The sequence below is a fragment of the Leuciscus leuciscus genome, assembly GCF_965113295.1.
Source record: "Leuciscus leuciscus genome assembly, chromosome: 2".
Classification (NCBI taxonomy): Eukaryota; Metazoa; Chordata; class Actinopteri; order Cypriniformes; family Leuciscidae; genus Leuciscus; species Leuciscus leuciscus.
In genome coordinates, this window is record NC_138726.1 from 56388464 (window position 1) to 56408888 (window position 20425).

Here is a 20425-nt window from a genome sequence, read left to right on the forward strand (position 1 = left end):
GATAACCAGGGGTTAGAGGGAGTAGCACGTGCAGGCCTGGAGGAGATTGGGCAGATATTGTCTAGAGTTAGAATGGCACATGAGGTATCCGTTGCGGTATTCACAACCGGTATTCACAACCAGAATACCGCAACGGATACCTCCCACTTTCTCCCTACCACTTTTGGTAGGGAGAAAGTGAGCGCAGGTTTGGTCTGAAAGTGACTGGTAGGGGGGTTGGTGGTGCATGGGTAAGAAGTTGTAGATGAAAGTAATGATGAAATGATCTGAAACATGGAGAGGTCTGACCAAAATGGTGTCTGTGATGCAGTTACGTGTGTAAACCAGGTCCAGTTGGTTGCCTGATTTGTGAGTACCTGTGGTGATGAGCCATTTGAGATTGAAAGAGGCTAGGAGAGAGATGAAGTCTGTTGCATACGGCTTCTCTAGATGAATGATGAAGTCACCGAAGACTATAAGTGGGGTGCCATCCTCAGGGAAAGAGGACAGCAGCACATCCAGCTCCTCTACAAAGCTGACCTGGGGGGCGATAAATGACTACAATATGGATCTTATTGGGAGTTGTAACTGTAATAGCATGATGTTTAAGCGAGTTGTTATTGCATAGAGAAGAGAGCGTTGAATATTTCCAATTGTTTGAAATGAGAAGCCCTAGAAGACTGGCGAGAAGGGGAGTGAGAGAAAGAGAAGTTGTTAGAGAGAGCAGCAGGGGTTGCTGAGTCTTCTGGACGAATCCAGGTCTCAGTCAAGCCCAAGATACTAAGAGTAGATTGAGATGCAAAGGCTGGAATAAAGTCAACTTTATTGACTGCTGACTGACAATTCCATAGACCCACAGAAAAAGAGAGAATTGTGTGTGAGGATGAGAGAATTGTGCGCAGATTAGCAGTATTGCGCTGCCTTCCGTGCGTGATGAAAGAGCGTTGTCGAGAGACAACAGAAATGTATTGAAAACACATGTTGAGTAAGGGGAAATAAGATCAAAGTGTGAAAGGAAAGGGAGAAGAAGATACTTAAGTGCCTTCCTGGTGTCCTTGCTCGGTGGAGTCGCAAAGGTAGAGTCGATGGTCTTTACCCGAATCGGTCTTCACACGAGGAGGCTGAACACGAGAGCTGAGGTAAAAATGTACTGGGGAAATGCATGTTAATTCATTAAGCAGATTTGTCAATGAATTAGTGGAGAGATTTTATTTTATTTATTTATTTTTATTTAAAAAAAAATTTTGTGGCCTGTACTGTTCTCTCATTCAGAACAATAAAATGTCCCAAGTGTCTTTGAAGTGTGTGAGTGGAGCAAAAGGGTGATAATTCACAGTGGGGCAACCAGACATCACGGAGTCTTCCTGGGCGAGGAGTTGTAAAGATTAAGTGGAACAATGGTGTCCCTTATGGTACAAAAATATATCGGAATAGACTGCAAAATACAATGCGATATATTACATAATACATTTCCATATAGCCTATGGGAAACTAGTGCTTATATTTTTAAATATACTGCTTTATATGCATTGTCCATGTATGGCTATATATTAATGAATATAAAATATTTATCAATTAAGACAAAAATAGCATTACGTGTAATATTCACACAGTTTTATCCTTTATTGTGTACATATATTGCACATACATGTTCCCATATAAATGTGAATGTATGTTCACAAATACACACACACACACACACACACACACACACACACACACACACACACACACACACACACATTCACCGAATGAGTTACAACAGATTTCTAGTTCCCAGCATGCTTTGCAAAATTAAGTGTTATTTAATGTGTTTAGCTCAATATTAAAGGTATAGCGGAGGATCTTTCCAAATTTTAGATAAGACCCGCCCTCTCCACTTTTTGAAAAGTTTGATTGATTCACCAGAATGATTGACAATTAGGAGGACCAATAGTTTAGACTACCCACCAGGAAGTAAAACATCCTCCGCTATACCTTTAATATAGGGGGAGATCTGTTAGTGTTTAATGTTCTATTATTTTGGAATATAAAAGTTCTTCTGGTATGTGTGAGTTTCTGGGGTAATTTGTGCTGAAGAGTAGAGCCTGTGATTCTGTTGATGATTGACTAAACACCATTAAGATTATAATTACTATATTTTAAAGCAGAACAGTGATAGTCTCTTAAATACTTTAGTACATGCAGGTGTGCTTGTGCTTTTAAAAGTAACTAGCTTGAAAAAATTTAACATTTATAATGTAAATAATAAAAAAATTATAATGTGTATATGTGTTTGTTTTGCATGAGTAAATATATTTGCAATATATTACATACATGCAGTACCATATCTGATCACATATACATCTATATACTGTATTATGAAGTGTATTTCTAAATATAAAATTACATACATTATGAAATATTAGTAAATATATTGTCAGATATTTTGCAATATATGAAAAGCGGCAATTCCTTATGTATTCAATATATTGTAATATATTAACATAATATATTTTTCTGTATATTTTCAAAAATAAGGTTAAACCATTTAATATATTGATCATTCATATGGGAAATATATTTTCGTTCTGTTAGGGATGTTTGATCGTCCAGTCGTTACAATTAGGTTCCATGTAAATGCAGCTACTGTCACTATGGTTACAGGAGATATTTATGAGTTTAATGAGAATAGAAAAGGACATTTAAGCGATTGAGTTCAATAAAGATGAGTTTTGTGCTGAAGTCAGAGAGAATGACGTGACTCACAGATAATGATGTTAAATGAGTTCATGAAGTCTTCAGATAGTCTGATGAAGTTGATTCAGACTCAGTATCTCCTCATATGAGCTTGTAGTTGGAGATCTTCATCTCTCCTTCAGGAGCTTCATTCTGCTTTCTATGGCGAGTCAGAGGTGTTTGTCTGAGATCGTGACGGAGCCAGAGCCTCAAAACAACTGACATGACAAAACTAATGACAGTACAACAGCAAAACACAACTAATACTAGGAAATATGAGATCAAATCATCTATAAACTATATAGTGTGAGAAATGTTAGTCTGCCCCGACTCAGCTTCCACTTCAAGATATGTATTAGAATATCTTCCCTAAAAGAGCTTAATTATCATAGAGACGATTCCTCCTGATCTCAGTAATATGTAAACACCACCGGAGTGAAACTCTATCACTTCTAGTGTGAAACGGCAGTGTGACGTCGAGAATAATCCTGTGTTCAGAAGATACATGAAGGATACATGGAGTTCCCGTCTCAAACAATATCAAAGATGTGGGAACGGAAGGCTTTCACTTTCATTGTTTTCCTCAATTTACTTTTAAGACAAAACTTCATTTACATGTAGAGCTGGAAGAAGAATGTAATACAGTATATAATGTTTGAGCAGAGATTATTCAGGGTTTATTCTGACTCTGATGAACGCAGGGGCTTTAATGCACTTTGTCACTGTTGCTGCAATAAAACTTCATCATTGAGATCTTCAACATCCTCAAAACATTTACAAAATGTAATTTTTTACTATTAGAGATGTTTAAGTCATTTTGTGTTTCTGTCTTTCTTCTCAGATTTACCCACATCTACAGTGACTGTGACACCAGACAGTCCTGTATTCACTGGAGAAACAGTCAATCTGAAGTGTGTGATAAACTCTGATCACAGTAACTGGAGATATGAGTGGTATAAAGACAGTGTAATATTACAGACATCTGATCATTACACTGTAAACAGAGACACTCTCACTATCAGAGGAGCTACTGAGTCTGATCAGGGTCAGTACTGGTGTAAAGGACAGATAGATGGAAGACCAAAATCATCAACATCAAGATCTGCTGTTTCTCTCTCTGTGAAGGGTGAGTTCAACATCATTGTCCTCCTAAACTTTCTCTACTAAGATACAGTATATATAATCGAGAAACAGGGCCTATAATGAACACTCATGAGTCAAATGTGAGTAAAAAACAGCGAGTGTATGAAACGCTGTCAGTCACTATTTGACCAGTAACAATTTCTTACAAATGCAGTGTTGAGACAACATGAACATGAACAAACGTGAATGACGCTCTGTACAGTTGACGGGTCAGTGCTTCATCATCATGAAAGTTTCAGCCTCTCCAATGTAAATGTTCAAGGAAGTGGAACAAGAGAAAGGGAATTGGTAACTCGTGTGCTGTGTGTGAAGTTTAACATCTGAAGCTCGGCCCTGAAAGACACTTCTCTCAGACAGAGTGTGAAGTTGAGCTCTTTCATGCCTACCGGCGCTTCAGTGGACAAATTCACTCGAAATGATGTCAAAAAACATAGTCTTACATAGTCGGTTATGTCTTAAGCGAACGCAAACACAAAACGCATGATCCGTGCATTCAGCCTTAAAGTGACAGCATCCTAATAATCCTGGTGTTATGTTAATGTTAACCAAACAACAAAGGACAAAGATAAAAACACACACTGCTCTTGATCTTTAAAAAGGATATGAAGACCATGCAGAGTTATTTATTTGATTAAACTTCTGCAAGATAAATCTAATCAGCCTCACTTTTCTGTCTCTGTTTCACCGTTTTCTTCCTCTTTGGTCTTTGAGGCTTCAGGGGTTGCAGTGGAGAGAAGTTCTTGCTTCTCTGCACACATCTGTTTTAATGTACACTCTATGTATGTGAGTGTGTTTCAGCAGCCTAGAAAGGGTCCCTCTGTTGTTGTTAGGAGAGAGGGCCTGATAGGACTGCCTTCAGCCGGAAAGTGGCCATAAATGGACTTGTCTCACATTCTATATGAATGTAATGTATATTCTCATTGGTTGGCTGTTATACCCCCTGAACCCAGTATAAATGCTGATGTTTGCAAGTAAAAGTAGAGAAGGTCGGTGAACACCAGTTGGCTTCATGTTCCTGACTCTCCCAGGCCTGTAATTCTTTTCAATCCATGAAAAAGGAACAAGACTGAGAATGAGGCACGAGGAACAATATATAGAGATAACATATTCTAACACCTACTTTATTCAATTCCGGTCCCTGAAAACGTATTAGACCTGGCTGAAGAGCACTGTTTATTCATTTTTATGTATTGTATTTATTTGTGCTTTTGCTTTTAATTTGATTGTTCTTATTTTATTACTGACTGGTTACTTGTCTTTAAATGGTTTCAAATTGGAATAGAGGAATGTGAATTTTCACTGGTATCTAAAATGTTGGTGTCATAACTGCATGTTTTTGTGTCATGGCTGGTAAAAAATATTTTTGGCCGGTACATTTTCTTAAGTCACCGGCTATTGGCAGGTGTGGCAAAAAATGATATACTAAATACTATATACTATACTATACTATATTATACTATATTATTCTGTATATACTGTATTCTATCTACTATCGCCCTTAATATATGTGCATCAGAACACATTATACTCTAAAAAACGCTGGGTTGAGACTGTTGGGTAAGAACGCTGGGTTGATTTAACCCAATTGGGTTGAAAATCATTGTTAATCTGTAACCCAATGGTGCTGGGTTGGGAACGCAGTCGTGAAAGAGAGTTTGTACGTGACTTTAACAACACGGCCGACACCAGTGAGAGAAGACGCCATTTTCTCAGCATCTTCAGATGGAAGCCATTTTTTTTTTTTTTTTTTTTTTTTTTTAAAGTAATTATCAATTGCCAGAGACCTAGGAGTGCTTCATTCTTTTGAGTTTATGTGAGTTTATTTTTAGAAAATAAATATTTCTGTTGTCTCCTCCATGTTTACTAAATTTTTATGCAACAACAGTATGACTTCTTGTTCACATTTTATTTCAATCATTGATGTCCGTGTTTTTGATTTCAGAACTCAAACCAACTTTAGAGAGGAGTCGTCCTTCTTGGTATTCCTTTCTTAAAGGAATAGTTCACTCAAAAATAAAAATTGTCAAAAATACAAAGTAATATTAGAAGTAATCCATGCCAATATTTATATATGAATGAAATCCTAAATGATATCTCTTCATATTATATAAATTGATCATGTCTGTTCAGAAGACTTGAAAATGTTGAACTCCCAGACTTGCAATGGATGGACCAAAATTTTGAGAATATTGAATATCTTCATTTGTGTTCCAAATATTAACAAAAGTCGTATGGTTTATGAACAAAATGAGGGAGAGTATTTATGACAATTTTCATTTTTGGGTGAACTATCTCTTTAAAGAGGTACATATATGCCATGTCTGTTTTAATACTTCAACAAAGTAGTAGTTTTCCAGAAGATATTATTATTATTATTATTTATGATGTTGCATGCCTTTGCTGTTCTGATTGAGTTTCTTCATGACTGAACTGAGCAGATCATGGGAATTGGTGGTGAAGTGTGTTCTGTGTGTGTTCAGACTCAACACACTGTTATATAATCTGTAATGATAAACGTTCAGTGTTTGTTCAGTGTTGTTGTTTAGTGGAGGAATTCACACTCTCTCATTCATACACTTGATCATATTCTTTCACATGTACTCGTGTCTCAGGCAGAGAGTTCAATATCTTATGCAAATGTTATAATGTCAGTGTTATTGCTGTGGTTTGTGTTCAGTAATGTTATTAAAACTAAACTCTTAAAATATAGCTCTATATTATTTTAGGCAACCATGTAGATCTGTTGAATAATTGGTATAAACTATAGATCGTTTCTTAAATGAGTTTACTTATATCTTTGTTTGCTTGAATAAGTTGGTGCAATATTTAATACAATTACTTAAAGTCGAAACAATACATCATTTTATAGTGTAATGTTTTCATTGGTGGAGGATAATATATAAAAAATTTATATTTTATCAGTGTTCATTGAAATAAAAAAAAATAAAAAATACTGTATCTGATGATTTGTCTTTTTTTCCTGCTTTTCTTCTCTCATGCACACTGTTACTTTTGACTATGTTTGCCCTTATTCTCATTTTTAATAAAATTGTACCGTTTGATAGTCATTATGTGTGTATAAAGTGATTTAATGTCCAGTATTCCTGGTTTTATTTTCAAACTATTTTGGGTTAATCTTAATCCAGAAATGTAGTAATTTTACTCCAAAATTTAGGTTAAAAAACATTTAACCCAATCAGCTGCCAATCTTTTCAACCCATCATGTTTTACTGTACAACAGTTTATTATTTAACTGTATATGCTACATTGTCACATGACCTCATCACTTTGCATGTTTAAGTCTGTAATATTTTTACACTCTTAAATTATGTAAGATTTGTAAATGTTGTACAAGCTGCAATTCTGTGTCACGCAAATAGAAAATAACAGACATGTATTATAGACTCAGTTTACATGTATGACACACTTAACCCAGTCTTTCAGTTTATACAAAGTTTATCAGTTTATAGTCTATCAATAATTACACACTATTTTGATGTAATCAATACAAACTTCCATCAATTTTTCTCCTTTTCTCATAAGGAGGTTTTGAGTTCATAAACACTAACATTGATCATGAGACTGTGATGCTGTTTTAATCAATATTTATGTGTATTAATACAGTGTATTATGTGTGTATTAATACAGGAAAACCTGTAGTGACGGTGAAGCCAGATCAGCGTGTGTTCAGAGGAGAGAGAGTCACTCTCACATGTGTCATACAGGGAGGAGGAGACATTCAGTGGAGATACAGCTGGTTTAGAGATGGAGACACTGACTATCCATTTACAACATCAACAACAGCAGAGATCAGTTTCACAGCTGATCGTGTGTCTGTCAGTGAATACAGTTGTAGAGGAGAGAGATCAGGCTCACACACAGACTTCAGTGATGCTGTTACACTGACTGTATCAGGTGAGTCTTCATATTCACGTCTGTTTAATGATCATTTAAAATCCATATTTCAACACTTATGATCTTCTGTATCAGCCACATCTGTTCTTATAAGCAATTCACTTTTAGTCATGATTGTCTTCAGATGTCTTGTGTGTGTTGCACATTTTTATCAGGATATGTTTTAAAACATCATGTAAATTGTGACTTTCCAGTGTTATTGGCGTCTCCATCTTTGAGATTTACTTTAGTCACTGTCGCTATGGTTACAGGAGATATTTACTAATAGAAAAGATGAGTTTTGTGCTGAAGTCAGAGAGAATGACGTGACTCACAGATAATGATGTTAAATGAGTTCATGAAGTCTTCAGATAGTCTGATGAAGTTGATTCAGACTCAGTATCTCCTCATATGAGCTTGTAGTTGGAGATCTTCATCTCTCCTTCAGGAGCTTCATTCTGCTTTCTATGGCGAGTCAGAGGTGTTTGTCTGAGATCGTGACGGAGCCAGAGCCTCAAAACAACTGACATGACAAAACTAATGACAGTACAACAGCAAAACACAACTAATACTAGGAAATATGAGATCAAATCATCTATAAACTATATAGTGTGAGAAATGTTAGTCTGCCCCGACTCAGCTTCCACTTCAAGATATGTATTAGAATATGTTTCTTCCCTAAAAGAGCTTAATTATCATAGAGACGATTCCTCCTGATCTCAGTAATATGTAAACACCACCGGAGTGAAACTCTATCACTTCTAGTGTGAAACGGCAGCGGGACGTCGAGAATAATCCTAAGAACACAGAGATAGGATCCACATTTAAATGACTTTAATGTCCATCAAGTTCACTGGTTACATTGGTATAGGTGGTCATTAGCATATGCATGTGTGTGTGTGTGTGTTTAGTCACTGACGCACACAACTCTGGCAGGAATTAGGGAAAAACAACACATGAACCATCTCTCTATGATAGAGCGAAAACGAAGCTAAAAAGTTCTGCGCACAGTCACTCACCAATGCTGTGGTTTGATTGGCTGTCCGTTCGCGTGATTAGGGCATGATCACTACAGTATATAGGCTTATCCTGTATATTTGAGGAATGGATAATAGTGGTGTCCCCTTCTTCTACAAACACGCATACAATCAAGAGACTGTGGTTTTGCTCAGAATGGAAAACATGAAGTCTGGATATGAATATCATTTAATTTAGTTAATGTGTTACATAGAAAACAGATGTTTTGTCTGCATTATGTGCACATTTAAGCTCCAACAGAAATACTCTTTTGTTGATTATTTCAGCCGCACGTGTGTGATATATTTTTAGAAGTGTTTTAGGAGAAATGTAAGATTCAAATCTGAAAATCTCGATTAACTTCAGCGTTTAAAATACAAACAACCACTTGCCTTCTGATCTTTTTTTCTTTTATTTTCTTTATCTGCATACAGAATTGTGATTGCTTAGTCGTTTCTGCTAATATTTAACATCTATATCCAGTAACAGTAAAGTCAAGTCAAGTCACATTTATTTATATAGCACTTTTTACAATACAGATTGTTTCAAAGCAGCTTTACAGAGATAACAGGAAAAGAATGCAAAAAAGTTTGTTTCAAAGTGACAGAGACTGTTCCAGAAAGCAGGTTTAACTTACCGTCCCATAAACCCTGAACTCTAAACCTTTCTCACTCGTGGTTATGGGCTCCAGAAAGGCCGCTGTGAGTAAGTTCAGTCACTCAGAGCCATAGACGTAATTTGCAGGTGGGACGGGTGGGACATGTCCCCACCACTTTTTGCCAGGGTCAATATTGTCCCCATCACTTTTTAAAACATCTCGCGGCACGAATGTACCAATTCCCCAAATAAATAAAACATCTCCAGTTAACTGGCAGAGCATTCATTTCGTTCGTTTTTTAAATAAGAGACGACCTAGGGATCAAATGTGTTTTTTTTAAATCAAGTGATCAAAGTGCTCGTTGCCGCTGCGATCAGTGGCGCAGATACAGTGTTTTCTCGTGTGGCTCGCGCACACGCCGCACAGTCTTCACTCGGACGCGCGCTTCAATCCGTTGCGGATACTCTATTCGTTCTGGTGAAATCACAAAACATAATGCACACAAACGTATCCCTGCTTGATATACAACCACTGATGAACATAATCGGTTTTGATGAAAAAAAAAAAAAAAACTATATGAGTGCGGATTAGAACCCAAACCTCTGACACGGTTGGCGAAAATTCTACCACTGGACCATTAAAGGGATACTCCACTTTAAAATGAAAATTCTGTCGTCATATACTCCCTCATGTTGTTTCAATCCTTTATGAATTTCTTTCTTCTGCTGAACAGAAAGGAAGATATTTAGAAGAATGTCAGTAACCAGACAGTTTCTGGTCCCATTGACTTCCATAGTAGGAAAAAATATATACTATGGAAGTCAACTGTCTGGTTACTGACATTCTTCTAAATATCTTCCTTTCTGTTCAGCAGAAGAAAGAAATTCATAAAGGATTGAAACAACATGAGGGTGAGTATATGATGACAGAATTTTCATTTTAAATTGGAGTATCCCTTTAAGATACACGTTGGTCATACAGGCGGATCTATGTATTTATTCACACGAAAATTCTCGGCACTGACAACATATATCAGGTTACATCTCATTAAACGACAAATTAAACCCCATGTAGCCTACTATTTAAATCTATTGCAGGACATCGTAATGTTATTGTACATATATCTGATTTACTGATTCAACTATTGAGAAGAATATTACTGTGAACAATAATTATATTGTTTTTGATGTTTACAGTAAATTGCAAAAGAAAGATCTTTTCAGAGTAAATTATCTATATCCTCCAGTCATATACAAAGTTCTGGCATGAAACTCTAGATGGCGCAGGCTAAAAGGTCCTTTACTCACCTGTTCATAATCACATCGTTATCAATAGGGTGCAGCTGATTGGTTCCTGCCGTATCAGTAGCCAATGAGCTCGCTGCTCAACCTTCAAATACTTGAGTAGCATTTGCCCAAGCGGGAAGGAAGTCGACCGGAAGTTGAAGCCGGCCGTGTGCCACCATCTTGTAGCAGAACTTCACCTGCTGTTAGCATCCCATTGACTCCCATTCATTTTGGCGTCACTTTGACAGCGAATAACTTTACATCTGAGGTGTTTAAAGACTCCATTTGTCCATTATTTATTTCTAAAGAAACACGACAATGTATAAAATGCTCCATTACCTTGTAGCTTACGTTATGGCCCCGTAAAAACTGTTTTTGTAAAAGTAGGCTAATGATTGCGTCATAACCACGCGACTCTCTGTCGCACAGTAGAGAGATTACCGTATTGACGGGAGGAGAAGCTCGCGGGCAATCGGGGAGACGTGGAGGCAAAATGACAAAATAATTAATCAGAATACTTAGCAAAAGTTTCTCCTGCTCCTAGCTCATGGACACCTCCTACTAACGATCTCCGTCTCTGCAACATTCGGAAGGGAATGATTCAGATTTCTCATGCCACAGCCACTAGAAGACAGACGGGTTGCTCACGTCACATCTACGTCGTCAAGCTCAGTTTGAGTCTGCGCATCAGGAACGGAAGTCCTAAAAAATCGCTGAAAACGGGCTTCACTTGCCTCAATTGAGTTCCAATGAGATGACTCTGTCCATTTCTTATACTGTCTATGCATTTGCCTTAGCAGTCAGCTTTCAGAAATTCAACATATAAGATAAGTGCATAGGTTTTTATGCTATATCACTATGTAGTTTGTGTAATTTGCTTCATCAATTCCTTATAAACTAACCATTCACAAGGTTTAAATCTTGTGTCATGTCAAGAGTCCCGTTTTAATGCTTAGAGTGAATTACTAGCATTAGCAGCTAGAGAATATGCATTTTACATTTATGCAGCAGCACACAGGCAATGTAAGGAGACAGAGACACGCTTGCTGAACCCTTTAAAGTGAGATAGGCTTTTGTTTATTCACATATCTAACAGAACTACAGCAATTCCTAATATTTGTACAACAGCAACATGTATAACAAATCAGATTGCAATGTTAGCGAATATCAACAGCAATACAAACACTAGCAGACGTTGCGGTTAATTAGACACTGAATTTGCTAATTATTGCAGAAGTATTTGCTTCACAACAGGAGTGTTAATAGGAGATTCACTGCAGTTTGGATCCATCATTGATGTAGCGGCCCCTTCTGAGATCGCACGGGCTGAGATGAGTTTTGCTCTCACGGCTATATGTCATTCATTGAATAACTTAAGTGTTTATGCTGTGGTGAGGACAGACAGTCGGGTGCAGGCTGCGAAGTTCAGGAGTGACAGAATGTGATTCACTCTCAAATTGTGTTGTTGACAAGCATTGTATGGGACAGATATGATATGCCAAGTAGTAACGCATTAGCAATGTAACTCATGTACAATAGCTATTAGCCCGACGTCCCGGGGCTATTGTGTTTTCCAGACGGGCTACCAAAATGCATAACCGGCCTGCCCGACGGGCCATCTCAAATAGTGTAATCAAATTCCTCTCTTTATTCACATTATTGACTAGTTATTTTAAGGAAAAATATGACAGCGCAAGTTTTTGATCATGCTGATTTATCCGCAGCGCAATTCCTCATGAATCTCCGTCCCTGTTTTGAGAAATGCATGATCAATAAATTAAGCTCCACTTTCACATGAATGCTTTACTTTGTGTGTCAGAATGTTTGAATCCATGTGCAAACACACTATCACTGTAAAGCTGATCAAATCTGTATTGTAATAAACGCTACATAAATAAAGGTGACTTGACCATCATAAATTCTGCTATATAAACAGCATAAAATAATTAGAGCAGCGTTACATACGTACAGAAAATATACAAAAACTGTTTCCATTTCATGCATTGTACCCGATTTAGCCAAAGGCTAATTTTCAGTTTCAGTTTTTTTATTTGATGGGGATAAAGCATGTTAATGAACATTTGCACAAAATACACAATGTAAACAAGCCGGATTATAGCAATATTGCGTCCGCAGTCCCTAGGCAGGTACACACAAAAACAAATACTCAGCACACAACACAAAAAAATTAAAAAATAAAACATAATTTTTTTTTTTACAAATCTTCAAAACTCAATCAATTGTTTTTTGTTGTTGTTGAATTTTACAGTGATGAAATGAGAGGGGTTTTTTATCCAACACTTTTATTGCCGCCTTATAAAGTGTTTCTATTAACTTTAGAGTTGTCACCTGTGAATGACCAACTATTGAAACAATCCTGTATATGTGAAAAAATCATTGAATATAAATACAACCTTGCAGCCCCAACTGTCAAGAATGGCCTAATGTACTTAAACATCTTTAAATTAAATTTTACAATATTAGACAACTTTTTTTTTTAATTACTACATCATCTGCATACAATTGAACACTTACATCTTTACATACTCCAGGTAAATCATTGATATAAAGTGAAAATAGAATTGGTCCTAAAATATAACCTTGTGGAACCCCCTTGGGGCAAGCAATGCAAGAAGATTTTATCCAAAGTATTGCTTCCTCTGAAAAATTTAAATTTGTTAGTTTAGATAAAAGCACCTGATGGTCAACAGTGTCAAATGCATTCTTTAGATTTAAAAAGACAGCACCAACACACACATTCTTATCTAATAAGCATTTCACTTTCTCAACAAACAAACAGTTTGCTGAATCCGTAGTCCCCAGATAGATCAACACTAACATACAATTACACAGACAATACATATGTGTTCACATACAATATAAACATACATACACACACATACTATCAGGGCCGAAAGAAAGAAAGAAAGAAAGAAAGAAAGAAAGAAAGAAAGAAAGAAAGAAAGAAAGAAAGAAAGAAAGAAAGAAAGAAAGAAAGAAAGAAAGAAAGAAAGAAAGAAAGAAAGAAAGAGAAAGAATCAATCAATCAATCAATAAATCAATTAAACTACAACAATTTCAATGTTTATAGAGTTGGTAAAAAAAAAAAAAAAATTAACTTCAATTTGAAAAGACCAAGAGTTTTACACCCTTTTATATCCCCTGGAAGGGCATTCCACTGATTAGCAGCTTTCACTGTGAAAGACAATAGTCCAAATGCAGAACGACGAAAGGGAACCAGACAATTACTCATGGATGATAATCTGGTAGATCTCTTATAATTTTCAGAGCGAAATTGAACAAAGTCACACAATACAGGAGTCAGGCCATTTAAGATTTTATAAACCATACACAAACTTGAAAAAATAGTCTAAAATTGTCAAAGTTCCAAAAATGATGTTTCTCTATGATCCTAATGAAAATGGTTTGGTTTTTGAATGGGGAAGCGGTTGAATCTTTTTGCCCTGACAAGGCAGTTCGTTCCTGGATGTTTCTGGAATATGTTCAAGACCTGAAACTTAAAACCCCAGAGAGAGAAAAGAGCAGAGAAGTGGAGACTGATGCACAGGAGGAGAAAGCTGATGGAGACGCTATTCCCTCAACATCGAGTGGCATTTTCTCTTCTGTTGATATCTCCGATTCAGAAACTGACACAGACTGATTTATGTTCCAGACTGTTCACACACATTTCAGTTCAGATAGAACCAGATGCATATTTGTATTGAGGATTCTGATTTTATTATTTTATATCCAATTGTTGATATTTGTGTTTTTAAAGTTTTTGATTGATGTTTTTACTCCTAACCAATGTTCTGCATTGAAAATTGTCTTTTTATTTGGGCTAGTAAAATTAAGTGCGGGCTACCAAAATCTGAAGAGTGTCTGCCCGAAGGGCTACCAGAGATTGTGACATCTTCAAGCCCTGATATAATATAATTTCAGTTCAAATATTTGAGTTCTATTCCAAATATCGTAAAATAATGTCTCGTAAATCTAAATGTTTGCGGTACATTTCTATTCTCTTGGTGGACACTGCTATACAGCAGTAAACTGCCATGCAGGCTAGAATTGCGAAACATTATTGGATAATTCTTATAATTTACATTTCTCTGGGCCAATCGGAATCTTAGCCCTTTTTCTCTTGGCCAATCGGAATCTTAGCACTTGCGTCATAATCTTGAAGCACACACAGACCGTCAACAACAGCTGAGCTCGCCCTTTGCCTGGCTACCGTGCGAGTCTAATGGAAACTCACGCATGAATTTTCCTGCATTGAACTTGTTTTAGCGCCCGCCAAAGTGAATTTTTGTCCCGCCAAAGTCTTATTTGATCGGTGAGTAATGTAGATGAACGGCTGCGTTTGTGACAGGGCGCATGTTTTAACTAAAAGAACGACCAGAGAGAGAGAGAGCCGGTCGCGCGCGCGCACTCTCTGTGTAAACGACTTCACCGTCTCCAAACTAGGCGCTGTGTTGCTCTCTCTCCCTCGCACATATTAATCAAAATAAATCGACACGGTGGTAAAAGGTCGGAAGACCAAAGTTTCGTGTGGAGCATTCGGATATTTTTTTTCCCTGAATTATACTGCTGGGTGTGATTTGTGCTAAATAAGTTTCCTTATCTTCTCTGAAAAGCGTTCCGGACATTCAGCTGACATAAAACAACACTTTAATTAAACGAAATAAAACTATACAGTGATGAAATGTTTTCTATGTTGACAACTTGACACAAATCTTGGAGGTCCATGTCCTAACTGCTGGGATAATCACACAACGCGCACGACACGTCCAATTCGCGAACTAATAATGACTCCTTTGAACCGATTCATTTTAATGAATCGTTAAAACAACTGATCTTTCCAACAGTGAACTCAGGAGACGTCTGAATCGGTGTATAACTAATCAGTAACACTTTACAATAAGGTTCTATTTATTACATACATTATATAAAAAGTACAGTTTGCTAACTCAATCTTAAACTTTAAAATAAATAAAACCACTTTTTTCTTAAAAAGCATTGTAAACATTTTTCCACACAGTGCTATCAAGAATCGATAAGAGAATCGTTAAAGAATTGGATCGATAATCAGAATCGTCAGTGGCATTATTATTGATAAAATCTTATCAAATCCCATCCCTATGTGAAGACAGTAAAATTATAATCAAACATTAAAGAACATACATGTTTTTTAATATTATTTTTTTTAAGAGTAAAAAGATGCTAACATGAGGTCTTATTGTGTCACTGTCAGTCTTGTTACATCAGTGCAAAACTAGGGTATGCAGATTAATTATTATTATTATTATTATACATCATTCATCAGGTACATGTGATGAGGAGTTTGCAGGTCTGGTTCCAGAACCAGGATGGGCATTCATATTTAAATATTAACCGTTGCTTATTCTACGAAAAGTCAAACAATGCCTTGTTTAAGAAAAGTGTTTTACAGTCTTTCATTTGATGCAGGAGTAAAATACTAGCGTACAGCAGCAGAGATGCGTATTAATATATGTAGCCTTTACCTAAGGTTACTGCGACTAAGCATAGTGGACATGAGTAAATGTTTCAGGCTCGGTTCAGCTAATACATGTCCATTATTCATCCACTGTCCAAATGACTCCACATTTACAAGGAGTATGGAGGATTTGACTATGTTGATTATCAAATGATGTTAAATCATCATACTATTTGCTCAGTTGGTTATGGGGTGTTTCGTTTCTCATCTCTATTAGCCTACAACGTGTAGCCGGCGCACATAGTCACAGGTCAATAGAGTTAACCCTCTGAGCCTGAAGAACAATGCCTTAAAAATCATTAAGTTTCATCATAAGTTTCATTCACTTTCCTGCGCATTTGGAAGATGACACGCTACTGGTGAGGAACTAGACACGCTACTAGAAGCTCTTCAACTAGTCCTGGATAGTGACGTAGAGATCGCATTTTCCTCAGAATAAGAGAGCGGGACTTACTTTGAATAACAAACTGATCCAGCCGTGGATACAATTTCGGATGAGCAAGTTTGTATTTATATTTCTTGGACTTTTTCTAGACTTCTCTTTGGATACATTTTTAAAATGCAATTTATTCCTGTGATGTAAATGATTCCTCCAGTCTTCAGTTTCACATGATCCTTCAGAAATGTCTTATTATGAATGTTGAAAACAGTTGTGTACCATTTTTCTCAGGGTTCGTTGATGAATAGAATGTTCAAAAGAACAGCATTTATCTGAAATAGAAATCTATTGTAACATTATTCACTAAGAGTGTAGTTTTTTATTGCTGTTGTCGTTGTTGTTTTTTCAACAAGGTTGCCTTATATTGATCAAAAGTTACAGTAAAGAAGTTACCAAAAAGAGGCGGTACTCCACAGAAAAGAGGCGGTACTCCACAGAACGTGACTTGACACTGATTGGACTATATCCAGAGGCAGAACAACAGTGACGGCTAGCGTAACTCTGTGGTTGAATGCGAATGTGATTGAAAAAGTCCCATTCACACTTTAGTGGCGCGTCGCCCAATCGCCCAAATGAAGAAACCGCCCCTGCTTCCAATCATTCTTGAACAACACCTCAGTCAATCAACTCAGTCGTTGAATGATACTCCGTGAATGACTTTCTTTCGCAGAAATCAGCTAAAGCTAACAAATCATCCACAATCCCTCTCCAAACATGTTCAGATTCACCTGACATTTTTGCATCGCTCGAACCCGTCTTCAAACTCCCGCTATAATGACGTATAATTTCTCTAACTGACCCAGTGACAGTGCGTGTTACATTTACAATTGGGAAACGGTTTGGCGCTCCAAATAGAGGTGAAAGCTGATTGGTTGCTCCCACGTGTGTACTGTCCAATGGCATTTTTTAACTCGATTGACAAATGGATAAAGAAAAGCTTTTGGCAAATAGAGAGAGAAAAGGTTTGCCAAATGCTTTTTTTTTAAAGCGATTTTACATGTGCATTTAAAATGATTTATTAACGTACTTTTTATTGTTTTATTAATCTGCGTTTAAAAACATAAATTAAATAAACAATTTTAAATTTGTCTATTTATTCATACATTTAAAATGTTTTTTTTTATGTATTAAAATACATTTTAAATCATGAATCAAATAAACAACTTTAAAAATGTATATTAATTTGTCCATTTAAAAGTGATTTATATACATTTTTATGTTTGAAATATTAAATTGATAAATTGATTCTTCATTTTATTTGTAAGTGGCACTCCTGGTCCTCCATAGTTTTGTACCTGATTATGATTTACAGTTACTTAAACAATAGATTTAAGATGTATTTTATCTGATACTCACACAAAAGTTTCAACATTATCTCACATGAAAATTGTCATAATTTAATCTCACAAACCCTCTCTTTCTACAAAATCTGTTTGTCTTTCTTCATTAGAACAAAACTGAACAATTTTTGTTAATGTAGTTCATATTCATATCTGTTTAATGCTACTATAAAATCCATATTTCAGCACTTATTCTCTTCTGTATGAACTGTTGCAGACAAAAACTCAATGATTTGTGTAACGCAGGTGAACTCTGACTCTTGAGGATCTGAATCTGTTGTTGTTCTCCTGCAGATCTAAAGCCGAAGCCTGAACTCACATCAGATCCTGCAGGAGCTGCACTGACTGGAAACACAGTGACTTTGACCTGTCGCATGGATCCGTCCACTCGAGACTGGGACTTTTACTGGTACAAACACACACTGAACCCTGAGACAGAGAAGAAGAAGACAAACCCCTACAGCCTGAAGATTGATTCAGTGTCTGATGGAGGCCAGTACTGGTGTAGAGCTGGAAGAGGGGAACCAGTCTATTACACACAATACAGTGATGCACTGTGGGTAAATGTTACAGGTGAGAGAGACTGTAGTGTGTGATGCAACAAATACAGATCAGAGACAATATCTACACAACTTCTGAAACTATAAATGCAATAATCTGTGTTTGTACAGTGAGTCCTAAAGCTGTGCTGACGGTACGACCTGATGAACGAGTGTTTAGAGGAGAAACAGTCTCTCTCAGATGTGATATAAAGTGGGGAGGAGACACTGAGTGGACATACAGATGGGAAATAGAGGGAACCAACAACTGGGACAGAAACTCTGCCAATCGATGTACAGAACAAGACTGCTGCACCAGTGGAGCTGATAAACAGACACACAGAAAGGCTGTCAGTCTTTGCTCAACACAAGAGTTAAACATTAGCAGTGTTGATCTCTTTCACAGCGGTAATTACAGCTGTAGAGGAGAGAGATCAGACTCACAGAAATCAAACATCAGTGATGCTGTTACACTGACTGTCTCAGGTGAGTGTGTGTTTGTTGTGATCAGCTTCTCCATCAGTTTCTCTACGGCTCTGTAACTCGTGATGTTTTGTTCAGCTGAAGCTCAGGCATCAGTGCGAGTGTCTCCACAGCCGTGGCTGACTGAAGGAGAATCAGTGACTCTGATCTGTGAGGTTTCAGACTCCTCTAAAGGCTGGACGTTCAGCTGGTTCAGAGATCATGATCATCTGTCAGACAGCAGCAGAGGAGCTGGAGGATCTTACACTCTCAGTCCTGCTGCTCTACAGCACACAGGAGTTTATACGTGCAGAGCAGAGAGAGGACGACCAGCCTATTACACACACAACAGCAGCTCACAGACACTGTGGATCACTGGTGAGGGTTTATGCTTGTGCTCATCCGGATCTGTGTTTCACTGCAGTCTCTGTGCTGTCAGTTTTGATTGAGATTTTCCTCTTTTCAGGAGTTTCTGCTTCAGTGTCTCTGGTCATCAATCCCAGCAGAAGTCAACACTTCTCATCTGACTCTCTCTCTCTGAGCTGTGAGGATCAGAGTAACTCTGCTGGATGGACAGTGAGAAGATACACAGACAAAGACACACAAACTTGTGCAAAACAAACAGGATCTCGATGTGTAATGGACTCTCTCAGCACATCTGACACTGGAGTGTACTGGTGTGAGTCTGAATCTGGAGAGAAACGTCTTCCTCGAAACATCACTGTACATGGTGAGTCCGGTTTATAATCGTGACATTTGCACTCATTCTAATCTAAATTCGAACAAAAAGTCTACATATATTTTCATATTTTCTGTACAGCTGATACAGATTGACATTGTACATTTTGAATGCGTTTTTCCACACGTATCTTTTCATGATGTTAAATGAACCTGCCCTTAAATGCCACATAAAAGCAAAGCAATCAATTAATTCACATTCATCAAACAGTCTCTTCCCAAATTGGAAGATTAAACTGCAAAATGGACCTGATTTTATGTCAGTGGTTAAAAATCTGATAAACAACCAACAAACTCTCATGACAATTTCTATATATTTTACATTTTGGCAAATTGGTGGCAAATAGGTTGCTTTCGCTTTTTTGGATTTTATTTTGGTAAGGCATATGAAGACATAAGGCATTCAAACCGATGCAATACTGTCAACAGAAAGTTTGCTACTCGCCCCTTCCAACCCTCTCAAACAATCCACCATAGAAAATAATAAAGAGAGCAGAAGAGCCCATGTGACGGTGAATAACCAATAAGAAATAAAGAATTAATGTCATGGCAACCCAGCGCATCACTCTATGCTCTAGATGCACGGTCGAGACTCGGGTACCTTAAATGAGTTCCTTCGCCTATTCCCCGATCTAGTTCCTCTTCTGGTGCACCAGGAAAGGGCTACTTCAGCTAATAAGCCTTGGTGACCTGAGGATCACAGTGAGGGCTTCCCAGACGAGACCACCTCCTCGGGTCCCTCACTCCTCTATCGCAT

General features: G+C 37.2%; 1 protein-coding gene across 1 annotated transcript in view; it reads left to right on the forward strand.

Moving 5' to 3' along the window:
* The window catches only part of LOC309493192 (obscurin-like), a 404602-nt gene that overhangs the window by 371605 nt on the left and 12572 nt on the right, over positions 1-20425 (forward strand). Inside the window, exons 19-24 of the mRNA XM_082162312.1 lie at positions 3539-3823; positions 7489-7755; positions 18224-18502; positions 18601-18954; positions 19030-19308; positions 19397-19660. Coding sequence (XP_082018438.1) covers positions 3539-3823; positions 7489-7755; positions 18224-18502; positions 18601-18954; positions 19030-19308; positions 19397-19660 — 1728 coding nt within the window. The remainder of the gene's footprint in view (positions 1-3538; positions 3824-7488; positions 7756-18223; positions 18503-18600; positions 18955-19029; positions 19309-19396; positions 19661-20425) is intronic.